This window comes from Eubalaena glacialis, chromosome 8 (genome assembly GCF_028564815.1).
Source record: "Eubalaena glacialis isolate mEubGla1 chromosome 8, mEubGla1.1.hap2.+ XY, whole genome shotgun sequence".
Classification (NCBI taxonomy): domain Eukaryota; kingdom Metazoa; phylum Chordata; class Mammalia; order Artiodactyla; family Balaenidae; genus Eubalaena; species Eubalaena glacialis.
The window spans coordinates 98,443,475-98,461,000 of record NC_083723.1 but is presented as its reverse complement, the minus strand read 5'-3'; the positions used below and the strand labels follow the sequence as shown (position 1 = coordinate 98,461,000).

Below are 17,526 nucleotides of genomic sequence, written 5' to 3'. Positions count from 1 at the left end.
CAGTTATTTTGTGTGTGTGTGTGTTGTTTTTATTTTTATTAAAAAAATTTTTTTCCAGTCATTTAAAAAAAAATTTTATTGGAGTATAGTTGCTTTACAATATTGTGTTAGTTTATACTGTACAGCAAAGTGAATCAGCTATATGTATACATATATCCCCTCTTTTTTGGATTTCCTTCTCATTTAGGTCACCACAGAGCAGTGAGTAGAGTTCCCTGTGCTATACAGTTGCAGTTATTTTTATATATTATTTTTCTCAGCCTATGGCTAGCCTGCAGATATAGGACCCAACCTAACTGTACCTCAGTCGCCTCAGAGCCTTGTCAGTACTGGGTTCTCGAAGGCTTAAAGCAATTGCATCCTGACACACTAAGCCGAAACACAGAATTGGCACAGTGGCCTATTTCATTGTATGCCATAGCAGAAATACTAAGCTAGGAGCACCATACTATAACAAGAATATTACAGAAAGAGAAAACATTTATAAGACTTCTAATTTGATGTCTAATAACTTGAAAAGTCAATATAAATGGAAATAAGAAGATGATTCTATAATTTTACTTTTAAAGAGAAATACAGGAAAATGTTGATGTGTCAGTGCAGAGGTATTTCATCTACACTGGCTCTGCATTAGGCCTAGGAATGTGTATCTATTTGTGTTGTACAAAGATTCTGAACGATGCAAAATTTCAGAGAAGCACCCTTACACACAATCACCAAAATATAGGAATTCAGCAATTTTGTTTGACTGACTCTCCAGGAAACTGCATCAGAATGCTCCTACCTTTGACTCCAATACTCACTGTTTTAGTTTCCTATTGCCGCTGTAACAAATTACCAAACCCTAGTGGCTTAAAACAACACAAATTTATCATCTTACACTTTTGGAGGTCAAAAATCTGAAATGGGTCTCACTGGGCTACTTTCCTTCCTGAGGCTCTAGAAGAGAAACCATTTTCTTTCACTTTCCAGGTTCTAGAGGCTTCCCCTATTCCTTGGGCCACGTCCCCCTTCTAGCATCAAAACCAGCGACGATCTGAGCCCTTCTCAGGATGACATCCCTCTGGTTCTTACTCTTCTGCCTCACTCTTCCCTCTGTAGGGACCCTTGGTCCAACAGGACAATACAGATAATCTACTTATCTTAAGGTCAGCCCTTTGCCATGTAACATAACATTTTGATAGATTCTGAGGATTAGAATGTAGGCATCTTTGTGGGAGACCATTACTATTGCTACCACATTCACTAAAAAAAGCATTTTACAAATAAGTAGATACAGCTTACTAAGCTGTATTAGTCACAGAATCAAGCTCTGGCATTTGAAATGGAATAATTACATCAGACATTTAAAAAAAGATAGTAAGCAAAACCTTGAGGCTTTAAAAGAATTTCATGATCTTGTAGAAAACTAATTTCTTAATACAGTCTAACTTCTGGAATGTTCACAAAACAAATGTAATTTAGGAATGAAGGATTCTCAGGATAACATGACATTATCAAATAGTTATTAATTTTATTATTGCCATAACATTAAGCATGGGATTTCTAATTTTATTAACCTTTTGATATGTCACAAAAACCCTGCCCACACTCCAGCTCTCCACCCCTAAAAATGTAATTCTCTTTAAAAAACTACAGAAGTTAAAAATACTCCTCCTTCCCACATTGGGAGTAAAATCAAAGCAAGTGCTATAGAGGACAGGGTGAATACTGCAGTCTTGTAGATGATCCTTCACATTGGTGATGAGGAACTCTGAGATGACATTTCAAAGATACTGACAAACTCAGGATCATTGATATCAATAATAGAGTTGATAGTTTTCTACAGAATGAAACTACCCCTTGGAAGAAGTATGCTTTAGCCTTTGATTCACTTATTAATTTAGTAGTAATTTAGTAGAAGCAGTGCAGGAAATCACCTAACTGCCTCACACATTTTTAGGAGAAAAAATACAAATGACATAAAGGTAGATCAATAATGCATTTTTCCAGGAAACCAAGAGATTTCCATCATATCCATTCTATAGTGACAATTTCCCTTTAAATTATCACAAACCCTGATGAACATAATGATGCATCTAAATAGAAAAAAAAAAAAAAACATACTTGATTTTTTCTTTTTAAGACATCAAGGAAATAAACAGTGCATTTAAAAATGCTTACATCCTATAATAACAAAATGATAATGAGGACTACAATAACACTTTAGCACTTAATAGGGGTTTCCTTTATCCACAATACCTAAGCTATTCTAGAAAACAAATACAAAAAAACAAGCAAATGTATCTTCTCTAAGGTACAAAAAGTTCATGAATTTAAATAACTATTTGAAGCTACAGAATAGGAGAGGCTATATGGTATAGATAATTGTCAGCTGAGTTGAATGAAAAATGAGTGTGAGATGTGTTACTGAAAACAAATGCCATATATCTTACCTATCCTTTTATCTGTCTATCTATCTATCTATCTATCTATTCTATCTATCTCTCCATCTATCTACTTACTTATCTATCTATCTGTCCCTCAAATGCATTTTGAGGTCCTGGAAGGCTGAGAACATGTCTGTACTTCTTACATCCCATACAATGCCCAGCAGTAACTTGATCTTAGTAGGCAACATTGTGTTTTGCTTACTGCATTCTGCAGTACTGAATACTGACATTATCAGATATCGTAAAGTGATTAAATGACAAAGAGGTCTAATATAAATTTTTTAATTGCCAATCCATTGTTATCTAAGTTAAGTATATTCTATATTTCAAGTAATGCTTCCCAATTTTATTTATCACACTGATCTAATTAAACACCGTTGGCCCAGAGTAGCGAGTACTGACTGGTTCCCTAACTCAACTGTAATATCACGGGAAGGTTTAGCACTTCATTAAAATTATAACCTCATCCGCTGCTAGCTCAATCATCTAATAATTTAAAATATGTAGATTGTGTAAGTAAACAATATAAAACAATAATCTGTATAAAATTTTAAAAATTGCAGGTACATTTTAGGTCCATGGGAACATTAAAAAATGCTGGAATTTATTTATCAAAGTTTCCCCTGCTAAGCAACAAAATGAAGCATCTTTGGATGGTAATGAAAAATTTCACTCTCAGGTACAGTAGTATGTGATAATAATAACCTTAAAATAGCAACCAGCTTGCGATAACTGAAGAAAGAAACTACTGCGCCATTAATCCACATAATGTAACTGATTTGATATTGCCTTTTCCAATCTCTCTCACAGCTTAAGACGAAATACCATGTTCCAATTGAGAAAAAAATATTTATTAAAAAAAAAACTTTCAGTACATAGAAAAGAAGCACTCATGGTTCTCAAAAGCTGGACTATACTAGGTTGTAAGATTACTACACTGCTCCTTGCTTTCTGTGTTCCTTGCTTTCTGTGTTCTAGTCAGCATCCATTTTGTGGGAAAGGGATGAACAGGGGAAGCTTCCTTAATTTAGTTCCTTTCATCTGAAGATTTCAAAAGCTTTGCTGATGTCTATTATTTACAGTCGCTGAATAAATGGGAGCACTGAGCCAATGGGAGGCTATAAGCATTCTGTAAATGAATTACAAAGCAGTAGAATCTTGTTAAAACAAGTCAGAATGTAAAATGTCTTAGGCATCCGGCTCAATTGTGAACTCATCTTCCATTTTTCTCAGCAACTTTCTCCATTTTAGAACTTTATTCTGACATTTTAAGATTAATAATGACCTTGCTCACTTGTTCACACAGAGTCATTGGCCCCTGATTGTTTTTAGAAATGTAAGCCAGCTAACATGCTACCTATGTGGGTGCATGAAAAAGTGGGTGGGGAGAGGGTGTATGACATTATGACATGCAATTTGAATGTGCTTTAGGATATAAATTGTGCAGAGGAAATAAAAGGAGAGAAAAATAAGTCTTTAGACTGAAAATTGATGGAAAAGGAATAGAGGAAATTACTATTAAGTTTAGAGGGTTAGAATACCTAAAAAAGCAAGTCTACGACAAAGTAATTTTGGACAGGAGGCTACTAAGAGACATATGAGGAGAGGAGTTGTGTGCAAGAGGCAGAAACGTGTGGGGCTAAAGATGGGGGGCAGAAAGATATGACTCCTAATAAATACAACAAAAATTTTTCATTAATGAAATATCTATGAAGGCTTTTTAAAGTCATGGCTCCCACACCAGGCCAATCATCTGAACCACCTAAAGAATGCTCATAAATCAATTCCCATTGTGTGCTCCCCGGAGATACTGATTTATTAGATCTGGCTTAGAGTCCAAGAATTTGACCAATATTTTTCAAAGATTCTGGGGAATCTGAAAGTATAAACACTTTAGACGATCTAACCTTCCACTATGACCAATACCTAAGAAGCATATCCAACTCTGGGAGCAGCAGATACTTTGCTAGCTCCCATCAACTAACATTGAGAAACTTAAAATAGGAACTGAGGAAGGATGGGTTTGTCCAGGTATCCGAAGTCACACTCAGAGTTTTCTGGTGTCAGTATGCTTGCATGATCTGTATCTTGAGATGCTCTTCTGTTACCTGGCCTAGATTTTTTCTCCCTGCTTATTTCTTGGATAGTGACCCCAATGCAGCCCAACTGGTAGACTAGACTTTATCTGGATCCTTAGGCTGTCCTGCAGTCTGCCCACATTGTCAAGTTTGCCTTTAGCTTTACCTTCTATTCATGCAAACCTCACAAATCTAACAGACACAGAATCAGGGAAAGTTTGAGCAAAGCCTTTCACCAGTGTGCCCCATGAGCCCCTCAGGACTTTTCTTACACTGTTCAGTCCTCACTCACTCTGACCCTCTCAATTCAGAATCAGTGAACAACAGCCCAATGATTTTGCGGAAGTTTGCCTGAATGAAGAAGAGTTCTTAATCACATGAATGATACTCTATCAATATTTTTAAAGAGTGATCTTTGCTCCTGAAGCAGAAACACTGGTGGCCTTGTTAAGATGCATGTTCTCAGGCTGCATAACCTATGGAATTAGAATCCATGTGTGCAGAGGTTATCGATTTACATTTTAAAACTAAATTTGCAGGTAATTTTTCGGCACATTAAAGTTTGAAAATTGTTGGAAAACACAGAGGTCATTTAATTAATTAGATAATTATTTACTTCGCTAATTGCTTCCATAAACAACAATTTATTGCCTTCCACGTGCCAGGTACTAGATAGGCTCTGGGAGTGTAAAGATGGTTTGAAAAGAAAGTAATGCCTTCCAGTGTGGAAGACAGACAAGTCAACAGATGATGGAAATAGAGCGTGATTGGTGCTGTGATAAACAAGCACAGGGCCGTCTAAGCATGTGGAAGGTTTAGATGTTTTGGAACGTGGTTGTCTGACAGCTGTGTACTATGATCACAAGAGTTTGCTTTAATGGGGTGCCAGTTGTTTTCTGTCTACTTTATACACTTAAAAAATCACAAAATGTTTCTTTAAAATTTTTCCAATGAGACCGCAGTGTTTCTCCTTATGGTACAGCCCTTTCGCATTTAGATATTTTAAAGTGGCATCATTGTTGATATAGAAAATTGTGTTCAGATGTAACTTAAAAAAAATCAAAACAGAAGAGCCACATTAAGACAAACAAAATGCTCTGACCTCTATTTCTGCTGCTACTCAGTGAGGTGATTATAATGTTTTGAGATAATATAACTGAGTTGTTAGTGCTTCATAGCCTTCCTGAAATTTTAATTTACATAATTAGTTTGGGATAAATTACTTACCGGAAAAATACATACAGAAATTATTATGTGAAGAATGACAGTATAAAAACCAAATCTGAACTATCTATACATTATTTGTTACTAGGTTTTTCCAGATGTTTGAGTTACATGAGGTTTTAGAAAATATGGGACATTTTAATACAATACTTCCAAAACTATATAAAGATTTAAGGTTTTATATCACATCACATAAGTGACAGGACATCTAATATTTATTTTTTAAAGAGTAAAAGTAAAAGCCAAGTTTTTTCAAGTGCAAGAAGCCCATGATCAAACTTTTCTTCCTCTAATGCAATGTAAGCACCATGAATACACAACAGACGCTGCCCACAGAATCTACTGTGTTATCAGGGAGCCAATATGGTGTGACAAGTCCTCTGATAGGTGCCACTGAACCAAATATACTGTGGAAATATTAAATATTGTGTTGTATACAAAATATTTAAATTTTGTGCCTCATCTGTGTAGAATGTATGATAGCCATCACTAAAGGGAATACAAGATGAATAAAGCCCTAATATCTAGTAAACTGGATGAGACGAAGACATATACACTATAATCTCAGTAAAAGTAAGGTAGATCTCAAGAGGAAGTACAAGCAAAGAGCTCAGAAAAGGGTGAGATTGACTTTAGATGGGGTGATAAATGAAGGCTTCATAGAGGGGAGAGAACTGAGATGAGCCTCAGCATTGCTATCTAATAAATGTAAGGATAATAACAACAGTGTTCATTATTGCTGTGACTTATTGAATGTCTTCTATTGACCAGCCACTCAACTAAGTGCTGGGCTAATAAGTTCTTATGAATAGCCCCATATTTGAACTAGATGTCACTCTCTTCATTTTACAAATGAAGAAACTGCAGTTATTCGAGTTTAAGCAATTTTGCCTAGGTCACGCAGCATTATTGAAGAGCCTGGATGCCAACCCAGGTATCTCTGACTTAAACCCATGTATTTTATGCCACACTGCCCTGCAACCCTGTCCTAACAACTGGACCTAAATACAAAGAAAATCTGTGAAAAAATAAAAGGGTATCTATCAGATAGATCAGCAGTCTTCAGCTATTTGGTGTTATAATCTACTAAAAGGAACTGATGAAAAGCATGGAGTCTCTCCCTAGAAAAGTACCTATTAAACACATCGACTTACAATTTTTAAAAGTTTTCCCCTTGAATCTGAGATGAGAATCTGATGAAGACTATGGATCTTCATGTCTCCAAATTGTTGCCCATAAAATTCAGTGCATTCACTGGCCCTCTCGTGTCTCTGGGATCTCTGTACCTCAGGATTGGATCCCAGGAGAGGATGGTACCCTAGAACACAGGTAGTAAAATGGCAAAGGAGCTTATTCTGTAATAAGGTTTCTTTGCAACCTCAGATCTTTACTTCTTCCCTTCTGTTCAACCAACACACCCAGTAGGTACGATAATCTAGCTTCTCTCCATTGCCACCACCGCTAAGACATGGCCTCTATCAGGTGGCCTATTCTAACAGTTTCCTCATTATTTTCTTACTACAAGCTTCTCCTCCACTCTGGTCTATTCTCTACATTGCTTTATGGTATTTTTCTTTTATGAAAAGTTTGTCACTCTCCTATTTAAAAACCTCTTTTGCTAGCACAAATAACAAAAGTAAAAAATCAACAAATGGAACAACATCAAATTCAAAACATTCTACTCGGCAAAAAAAAAAAAAGTCAACGAAATGAAAACACAGCCTATAGAATGGGAAAAAATTTTGCAAATCATATTTTGAATAAGGGGTTAATATCTAAAATATAAGGGGTTAACATCCAAAATATATAAAGAATTAACATATATGAATAACAAAAACCCCAAACAAAATCTGATATTAACATGGGCAGACGAACTAATTAGACATTTTTCCAGAGAGAACATCGAAATGGCCAACAGGTACATGAAAAAAATGTTCAACATCACTAATCATCACGGAAATGCAAATCAAAACTAGAGTGAGATATCACCTCACACCTATTAGGACGGCTATTACCAAAAAGACAAACAGATGCTGGTGAGGATGTGGTGAAAAGGGAACCCTTATACACTGTTGGTAGGAATGTAAATTAGTCCAACCACTAGGAAAAACTATATGGAGGTTCCTCAAATATTAAAAATATATCTACCATATGATCCAGCAATTCCATTTCTGGGTAAAAATCCAAAGGAAATGAAAACAGGATTTTGACGAGATATATGCACACCCATATTTATTGCAGCATTATTCTCAATAGCCAAGATATGGAAACAACCCAAATGCCCACCAATGGATAAATGGCTAAAAAAGATGTGGTACATATATACACAATTGAATACTATTCAGCCATGAGAAAGGAAGATATCCTGCCATTTATGACAAGGATGGACCTTGAGCACATTGTGCTAAACAAGGTAAGTCAGACAGAGAAGGACAAATACTGTACAATATCACTTATATGTAGAATCTAAAAAAGTCTAATCTGTACAAAAGAGAGTAAAATGATGCTTACCAGGGGATGGGGGGTGGGGGAATTAGATTGATGGTGTTTAAGGGTACAAGCTTGTAACTAGCAGTAAATAATAAGCCATAGGGATCTAATGCACAGTATAAGAAACATAGTCAATAATACTGTACTATAATAATGTAATGTGATAAATATTGCCTCAGTGGCAATCATACTACAATATACAGATGTATCAAAGTAAAAAAACCTATTTCGCTTGCTTTTTACACTAATTATGGAACTTCTTATCAAGGTATGGGCCACTCAGTATTCCACAATGTGGGCCCAAATCATATTTCTCTTTCATTTAAAAACCAACCAGACCTGTGTGGGCCGCTGCCACCTCCCGGGCGCGGACATGGCGCTCGACCCCGCAGAGCCGCATCTCAGACAAGTCGAAAAAGATGTTTTGCTCCCTAAAATAATGAGAGAAAAGGCCCGAGAGAGATGTACTGAACAAGTTCAAGATTTCACTAAATGTTTCAAGGACTCTGGAATCCTTGTGGTAGTAAAATGCCAGAAAGAAAATTCTGCATTGAAAGAATGTCTAACTGCTTACTATAATGATCCAGCCTTTCATGAAGAATGCAAAATGGAATACCTGAAGGAAAGGGAAGAATTCAGAAAAACTGGAATTCCTACCAAGAAAAGGCTGAGGAAGCTTCCCACAAGCATGTAGGCAAATATTCAAATGATACTCAGGAACGCCAATGTTCATGGAAATCACAGTCACCTGAAATGATGGACTCAAGGAAGTGCGTTTGCTTTATCCTTAATAATGGAAATAATTTTATCTGAAATAAAGATTTTTTTTAAACTTAAAAAAAAATTTAAAAATAAAAATCAACCAAACAAATACCTATTCATTATTTGAACTATATATATTTGTTTGTGTTTACTTTTCTTATTTTTTCCTTTACTTTTCGATAAACTCCTACTTATACTATTAGAGCTAGCTCAAGTAGCTTCTCTGTGAAGCCTCTACCAACTTCCCCACCCACCCACTCACTCACTCACTCACTCACAGGACACTTTGTTCAGGTATCTCTTGCAGCCATGTTTTACAGTAATGGATCTATTTTACGTAAGTATACTCTGCAGAGGTGTAAGGCTAAGGTCACGGCCCATTGATCTTTGTATCCCAGTCATCCAGCACAGTGCCTGGAATATAGTGTGTGTTCAGTCAATAATTTTTTATATACAAAAGTGAATGAAAGATGAATGAATGAATAATCATTGAACAGAAGTTTCATATTACATCCAGGATAGTTCTCAATGTACATTTTTTTCTAGCTTGCTTTTACAAAATTTATTAGTGTTACTTTCAATTATCACTTCTACTAGGACAATGTCATTATTTTGTTGTTAAAGGAAATTGCACACACACACACACACACACACATACATTTATCCCAGTATTGCTGCTATGCATTCAGAAAATGGCCAATTTTACAACCAGCTGGTTGACATATAATTACTTATAATATATCTGGCAGGCAAAAGAGCAATATATATATATATGTGTGTGTATATATATATATATGTGTGGGGGGGTGTGTATATGTATATATATATCTCAAAACTGTTCAAGCTCTTGGAAGCAGTGATTCAGTTTTTAGAAAGTTGTTCACCATAAATAATTGTATTTAATCATTTAACTCTAATCTTGTTTAGTACAGCAATATTTTTAAACAGATAAAACCTTGAGATATCTGAAATTTCTAACTAACATGATAATATAGAAGAATATTTAATCATATGGGGAAATGTTAATTACATATTGTTAAGTGAACAATGAGTTACAAAACAGTATAGATACTAGGATGAAAGACACGAGTAAAATATACATTGTGGAGTCTAGGAAGACATTTAAGAAAAAAACACTGGAAAACAAATTTATTATTTTCCCAAGCACTAGCTGTAGAATCATGTGTTTGTGTGTGTGTGTGTATAAAACTTTAATAAAAACATGCCCCATGTGCCATAAAATGATTACAGATGTATGATAAATGCTAATTTTTATGAGAGCCCCCAGGGAACTTTAAATTATTAGTAAAAATACAATTATACCACTTTATTCCTTCCTTCATTCTTTTCATTTATTCCTTCAGTAACCTATGGATGAGAGTCTAATAGGTGTCAATGCTGTGCTAAATTCGTAATGACCAAAATGTTTTACTACCCTCATGAATCCCAAGTTCTAGCTACTAAGCAGTACCTAAGAAAATAACCATATGTATTTACAAGGTATTATGGAAATTTATGGAGGTAGGAGGGGAAAGGGTTAGAAAATTGAGATGAATTGGACTTTAAAGTTTGAATTAGGCTGAGTTGACGGAGAAGAAAACCAGTGTCTCAAAAGAAGCGTCAAGAGCAGAGGCACTGGAGGTTCAAAGGAAGTTTTGGGCGGGAAAAGTGAAGTGTCCTCTGTGTCTGGTTTTGTATTGACCCTAAGAACTACAGGAGATAACTCTGGAAAAGAAAAATAGGCAAAAGTGAACAAAACACACACTAATGGATTTTCATTTCATCCTATATACTAAAGAGCTAGAGAATGTTTTCATTTGTTAGTTTGTTTACCGCAGAATGTTTTTATTTGTTGTTCGCTTATGCAGTAGGTAGGTAGGTAGAAGGCAGGTAGGCTGGTTGCCTGGCTGCTTGGCTGGTTGGTTGGTGATTTTAGTAGAGAAGTAAAACAATCAGAAATTTAAGAAAGATGACCAACAGCAATAAAGATGAACTGACCAAAACCACCATGATAATCACTATGAACATCAATTAAATACTTAGGTAATAATGTTTATTTTTCTTTGCCTGTTTGGAATATACTGAGGACTTTGGGTGTCATATCAATTGTCATGATTACTTGAACACGCTATTAAGATATTCTCTGCATGTGTCTTTTACTGCCAATAAATCTTCCCTTTGTAAACATAAGTTTTCAAACTCAGTTTATAATGATACAGCTGCCTCTAATATTGAAATTGGTTATTATTTTATCCTTAATGACATTTCTCCAACTTCAAAGCAGTTTTTAAATGATTGAATCTATATGTCTTTTTTCCGTTTCTATTTTTCTATAAACCACCTTAGTTTGTTCATATCGAGTTAAACAACAACAAACAAAAAAAGAAGCAATAGCTACAGAGCACTTTATACTTATTTAAAACCCTTACACATACAAATTACCAGGACATTATGATTATTTAAGTAAATCCATCTAACAGAAATGCTAAAACTATAACCTGAATATGTTCATTCCATTGCTTTTCATTAGATTTTGGTCTCAGTCACCAAGTAAATAGATTAACCGAAGTTATGATTTAGTTGTTAAATAGCAAAATTTAAAGAAAATGAGGAGCACTGTTAAACTTAGCAAATGTAGAAACTATTTATAGTACTACAATTGACAGCTTTAAAGTCCATGACTTGGCAGGACCATGCTACAAGAAAAAGAAACACATCCTTTAGAATTTCTAACTTTTTATTCTGTATTGTAGTTGTAGTCAAAAGACCTTATATATAACAGTGGAATAAGGGAAAGAAGTACCAACTACTGATTGGATAAGTGGAGAATCTGTTCAAAATATGTAGTCATACATGCCAGGTGCTTTACTTATATTCGTGGATATGTTTTGAATCTTATTAAAATGATATTTTCTACTTCGGTGAACTAGCTTAATGAAAAGACTCCAAATTTAATTTGAATTTTGTTAATTTTAGCTGTTAAAATAGGCACTTTTATATTGGCTGCTACATAATCTCTCTCAACCAAGTGAAGAGTTAAGGTAATACCTCATTATTTATTCTATGGAGAATGAAATGTGTACATAGTACAGGGCCTTCATTCCTAGGAACATGTAGATAAACTAAGAAAGAAAATCAGATAAGCAACGCAGGAACAACTCAGAAAGATTAACTTAAGGAAAATGGAAAATAATTAAATGTGGATAGCTTGGCTTTCCAAAGCCTAGAGGGACATGCTAAATACTGACAAAATACAACAGTAAAGTCATTTAGCAAGACAGGTCATTTGGTAAAATAACAACAATAACAAAAACCCATTAATGTCTGGTCTGTTTTATAATATGGTCATGGTATTCTGTGGTGTGTCAGAGATGAATCTGAAAGGTTCTTGCCCTTGCCATTGAATCTCCCTATGACTAATGGCTCACATTTGTTAAACATACAGAAATTATTTAGAGAGTTATACTAAGACACACATACACACACGCACACACAAAAGCTAAATTAACATCAGGAATATTGAACACTTACCTTCTAATTAACTGAGTTGCCTGGAAGTCACACTGTTTCCTGATGTTAATAAGAACTCACAAATAATAATCAATGCAGCTAGTTAAAAATACAAACTCAGTGAAAAATATAATTTCAAGTTAGGTGACTAATGTTCTATTGAATATATAATAATATAGATAAGATAATAAAGTCTTATTATTAATGTTAAAATATAACTATTATAGCCATCCCAAAGAATAAATCATTTGGAGTTGTTCCAGGCTAAGTCAGCAGAGTGTCATGGACATTTAACATAAAAAACACTTCTTGACCCTGAGGATATAAATCAGAAAACTATTAGCTGAGGCACACTAGTTGATTCTGCGAAGCTCTACACACAGCCTCACATAATGTCCTCAACAATAAGGAGGAAAACTAATTGATCTTATAATTAATTTGACCAACACAGAATGTACATTCAGGTCAAAGAGTGAATATTGGGTTTGACATTGACCAACTTAGCTATCTTCATGGATCAAATTAAACAAGTAATTGCCGGCATGTGGCCAGGTCAGACTATGGACTTGTACCTATTAATCTGACTATATTTGGAAGTTCAGCTATTAATTTGGGTAATCTATTTACCTCAGTGTATGGCTGAACTTCTGGGATTTGCTCTGTTGGAAGTTGTAAGTGAACATAAAGGGTAGCCCCAAGTAAAATAGGCAATTTACATATGCAGAAAGTACAAAATTTTGTGTAACTGTGGTTAGGGAGGAAAAAAATGCAATTTCTATGTCACTGGAAAAATTACTTATCCAATACTCCAAGCCAATGTTAACATTCCTACCTTGAAAATTAAATAAGAGGTCAAAGAACTGGAGCCGTTTTACTAGTTAACATTTACTTATATTGAGTTATATTGAGTTTGAAATTAAATATTAGAATAGTTACTGGAAAGTGTCTCAAATACGTTTACTATGTACAATGTAAAATTGTAACTAAAGAATGTGGAATAATCTTTTAGAGTTCACCATACATTGAAGATTAAAAAAAAAATACAAACAAAGCCAAATTCTTTGCAGAAATAATGTCACCTCCATTGATATGTGAAACTAGAAAATCTTCAGGAATAAACCCCCGCATAGCTAAGCATCAAGTATATAAAGGTTAGAGGAGTTATAAGTAAGAGAGTTTCAATAACAGGGAATCTAAACTTAGCATCATTAATTTGAATGGCATAGAACAGCATGTTTCTGACAATCAAGTAGCCAAAGAAGAATCTGCTTCATTGCAGATAAAGCTAAAAGAAACTACTTTTCTTCTCATTCAGCCAAAGGCAGGTAAAAGCAACTTTTATCTTAAGACGTATATGAACATTTCATTTGATTTAGATGGTTTAAGTGATGACTTGACAGCAGGAAGAGCTAACAGATAGTCACTAGAAGTCCCTTCCATTCCTGGTTATTTTTCCTCCTATAAATTCATTATAGCACACAGTTAGAACAATTATTTATGCCCTAAAATAGAATATATTATCTGCCTATATTAATTTATCACACATCTCTCCCTTATGAAGTCATATGTTTTTTAAAGTAGTGTGAAAAGTTGCTCTCCTTCCAAAAATTTCACCATTTGAGATTTATGGTGATTAGAGAATTTTATATCTTTGGATTACTAAATACAACAGAATTGCAAGAAATTTCTAAGAATACTTTTCAAGCATTAAAAATAGAAAGGAATGCGCCTATGCACCATGTTGCCTGATGGCTTTATCTGGTGACGTTTCAATGAGGTGCTGAGGAAATCATCACATGAAGAATTTTTTAAGTAACCTAAGCACCAAAACAAAGTAATCGGCCTGAAATTTCTGAATCTTAAATCTTCACAAATTTCCCTAATCAAACGTCATAGGATATATGGTGTTTAAACAAACTATACGTTAGCCAGGTTATATTGATATATGATAAAGAGGAAAGAAAGTACATCAAACATTGCAAACAACACATAAAACTTTTTAACAGTACACATGTGCATCTCACCTGCTTAAAGAGATGTGAGAAGTCAATGTATTTCTTTGATACTAAGAAATTTCTCTCTGTGAAGGTATCTAAGATTAAGAGTTAAAGAATTTTGAATGATTTTTCAGTGCTTATTAGGTAAAAGTAACTAATATTCACAGTCTCTCTCTGAGCCTGGTACTATGCTAGGTAATTAACATATTGGTATCTGATTTATTTCTCCCAAGTCTGATAGTTGTGTACTCTTATCCCTATTTTTTATATATATTTATCTTAAGGCTCAAAGAAATTAAATATTTTTCAAGGTCACATAGTAAATTCCATTAGATTGGAAATGAACTCAAAGTCCGTTAATTCAAAAGGTCTGGGTATTTTGGACAATTCAGAAAACAAAAGAAAAGAAATTGAGGCTATCAAACTTCACCCTATTAACTTTCATTTTTCATATTGAGTACCAAATATCTCCATTACAGTGTTTGGAGGAAAAAAGTGAAAGCAACATAGTATGTTAATAAATATGAATTTTATGTGATAAATAATATTTGCTTTAAATATGTATTCTTACCACTGAAATTCATATAGGAGAGGGAAGCCAGATTGGTAAATAGTTTAGGATTAATAAAATATCTCTGAATTTTATGATATTTGTATTCATCAATTTTAATATCCTATATACAGTAGTTATGTTAAATGACAACATCAGCTCTGTGCCTGTGAACTAACTAATTGTAACATAAACATTACAAGAGGAAGAATGGTGCTTATGACAGTTCTGGTGGAGCAATTCTAGAATAGCAAAAAAATCACCCCAGTAAGGACATCATTTTCAAAGTCATTAACATCGGCCTTGTTGTGATAAATATCTTTCTACTTAAAATAGCCTGGAGAACAAATTAGATATAAGGACAAAATTACTCATAATATTCACATAATAAATCTGGAAACTATTAATAGGTTTAACTTTGAAGAGATATTCTCTTTCAAAACATTCTAAACATTTTAAAAACCAAGTATTTTGATATTTGGTATTTTGGATATTTGATATTTGAATGAATGGAGGAGAAAAGGCAACATCGTCCACTTCTAATCTATACAAATTTTAAATGTGAATTATCCAGGGAATGATGAATGACATATAAGTTTCATATGTATCTATTATTGAACAAGTAAAAAATTAGGAGCAAAGACATTTATTGATACACAAAATGAAGAAGACTAAAACTCATAACTATCTTTTGATTACTCAAATTATCTTACTTAAATTATCTTTTGATTACTACATTATTTAATACTGTATCTTAAACATAAAAATATTTTAATATAACTTTTGAGGGGAACTATGTAGCTTAGAGATTAAATTGAACCCCATCCAGTTCTACTTTGCAAGAACTGTGTGACCTTAGCTCAATTATCTAAGCTCTCAAAGACTCAGTTTTTGTTATCTGTAAAACAGTAATAATAACTATCTTTCTCATGAGGTTACCGTGAGGATTAAATTAGATAAAATATACAAGTGCCGACCATATAACATAAACCATACCACTAGCAAGTGGTAAGTTCCTCTTAAGTGATAGATATCATCATCATTGTGATCAGAATTATCATCACAAAATGTATCCCTATAAACAAGGAATATGTCATTTTTTTAAACTCTGTGTCATGCATTTTTATATTTTCATTAGTAGATAGTGAAACATCTTATATTTATGAAATCAAATCAAAGAAAAGTAATACAAAAAGTATTTGGTTTGGGGGGGAGGGATAAATTGTGAGGCTGAGATTGACATATACACACTACTATATATAAAATAGATAACTAATAAGGACCTACTGTATAGCACAGGGAACTCTACTCAATACTCTGTAATGGCTTCTATGGGAAAAGAATCTAAGAAAGACTGGATATATGTATATGTATCACTGATTCACTTTGCTGTACACCTGAAACTAACACAACATTGTAAATCAATTATACTCCAATCAAAAAAAAAAAAAAAGTATTTGGTTTGAGATATTGCTAATGTGCTCATTTTCCCCTCATTAGTTAATGTAATCTTAAAGATTGTAATAGGAAATAATAATTTCCATCCATTTAATCAATAAGGACCATGAACATGAATTTATAATGAGATTAAAAAGTCCAAACCAGCTCTCTCTCCTTAATAACTGACCAAAGGAATTTCTCTTGACTCCACTTCTTGAACTGAAACTTGAGAAATGCCAAGGGCTCCATATAAAGGTTTCAACAACCCAGGAGAGGTTTGTTTCTATACTGCACAACCATATAAATATAAATCTATGTTAAACATTCCTTATGCTTATAATTTTCATAAGCCTAAAATAACTAAAATGCTACAATTTAAACACAACAGAACGTAAAACCAATACAAATCAGGTTAATTCTAAATTACATTAACAAGTTAATGTGAAGGATGATTTTTAAATTTAATAATTTTTAGCACATAGCAATTAAGTAACTGCTACTTTACGGACCTTTTGAATTCACTAAGCCCATCCTATTGAACATGCTATGTGAAAATCATTCTCCCCTCACTTTCCCTACTGGACAATGTAAATTCAGCTTTCTACTGTGTGGATTAAGGTCATTTGACCTCTCTTTAATGAAAATGTATTATTTATGTATTGTCTACTTCTATCTTTTCTCAGTAGCCCTAGACAATTAAATAGAACAACATAGAAGCAAAATGTTTGTACATAAAAATTCTAGGGTTTCCTGGTGGCGCAGTGGTTGAGAATCTGCCTGCCAATGCAGGGGACACAGGTTCGAGCCCTGGTCTGGGAAGATCCCACATGCCGCGGAGCAACTGGGCCCGTGAGCCACAATTACTGAGCCTGCGCGTCTGGAGCCTGTGCTCCGCAACAAGAGAGGCCGCGATAGTGAGAGGCCTGCGCACCGCGATGAAGAGCGGCCCCCGCTTGCCACAACTAGAGAAAGCCCTCGCACAGAAACGAAGACCCAACATAGCCATAAATAAATAAATAAATAGAAATCAAAAAAAAAAAAAA

The 17,526-nt window shown here is 34.2% G+C and overlaps 2 protein-coding genes across 3 annotated transcripts in view; one reads left to right on the top strand and one right to left on the bottom strand.

The window, feature by feature from the left end:
• Positions 1–17,526, bottom strand: part of KCND2 (potassium voltage-gated channel subfamily D member 2) — a 478,865-nt gene that overhangs the window by 339,658 nt on the left and 121,681 nt on the right. The gene's annotated exons all lie outside the window — the stretch shown is intronic.
• On the top strand, positions 8,598–8,918 carry LOC133096403 (COX assembly mitochondrial protein homolog). 2 transcript variants are annotated; one of them, XM_061197977.1, is made up of 2 exons: positions 8,598–8,614; positions 8,705–8,918. In XM_061197977.1, the coding sequence occupies exons 1-2, from the start codon at positions 8,598–8,600 to the stop codon at positions 8,916–8,918; spliced, it is 231 nt and encodes a 76-aa protein (XP_061053960.1). The 2 variants fall into 2 exon arrangements, with proteins under 2 accessions (XP_061053960.1, XP_061053959.1); XM_061197976.1 differs by having other exon boundaries at positions 8,598–8,918.

What these genes read in the sequence shown, in the direction of transcription:
- LOC133096403 (XM_061197976.1), top strand. Translation starts at nt 8,598, where the DNA reads ATGGCGCTCGACCCCGCAGAGCCGCATCTCAGACAAGTCGAAAAAGAT.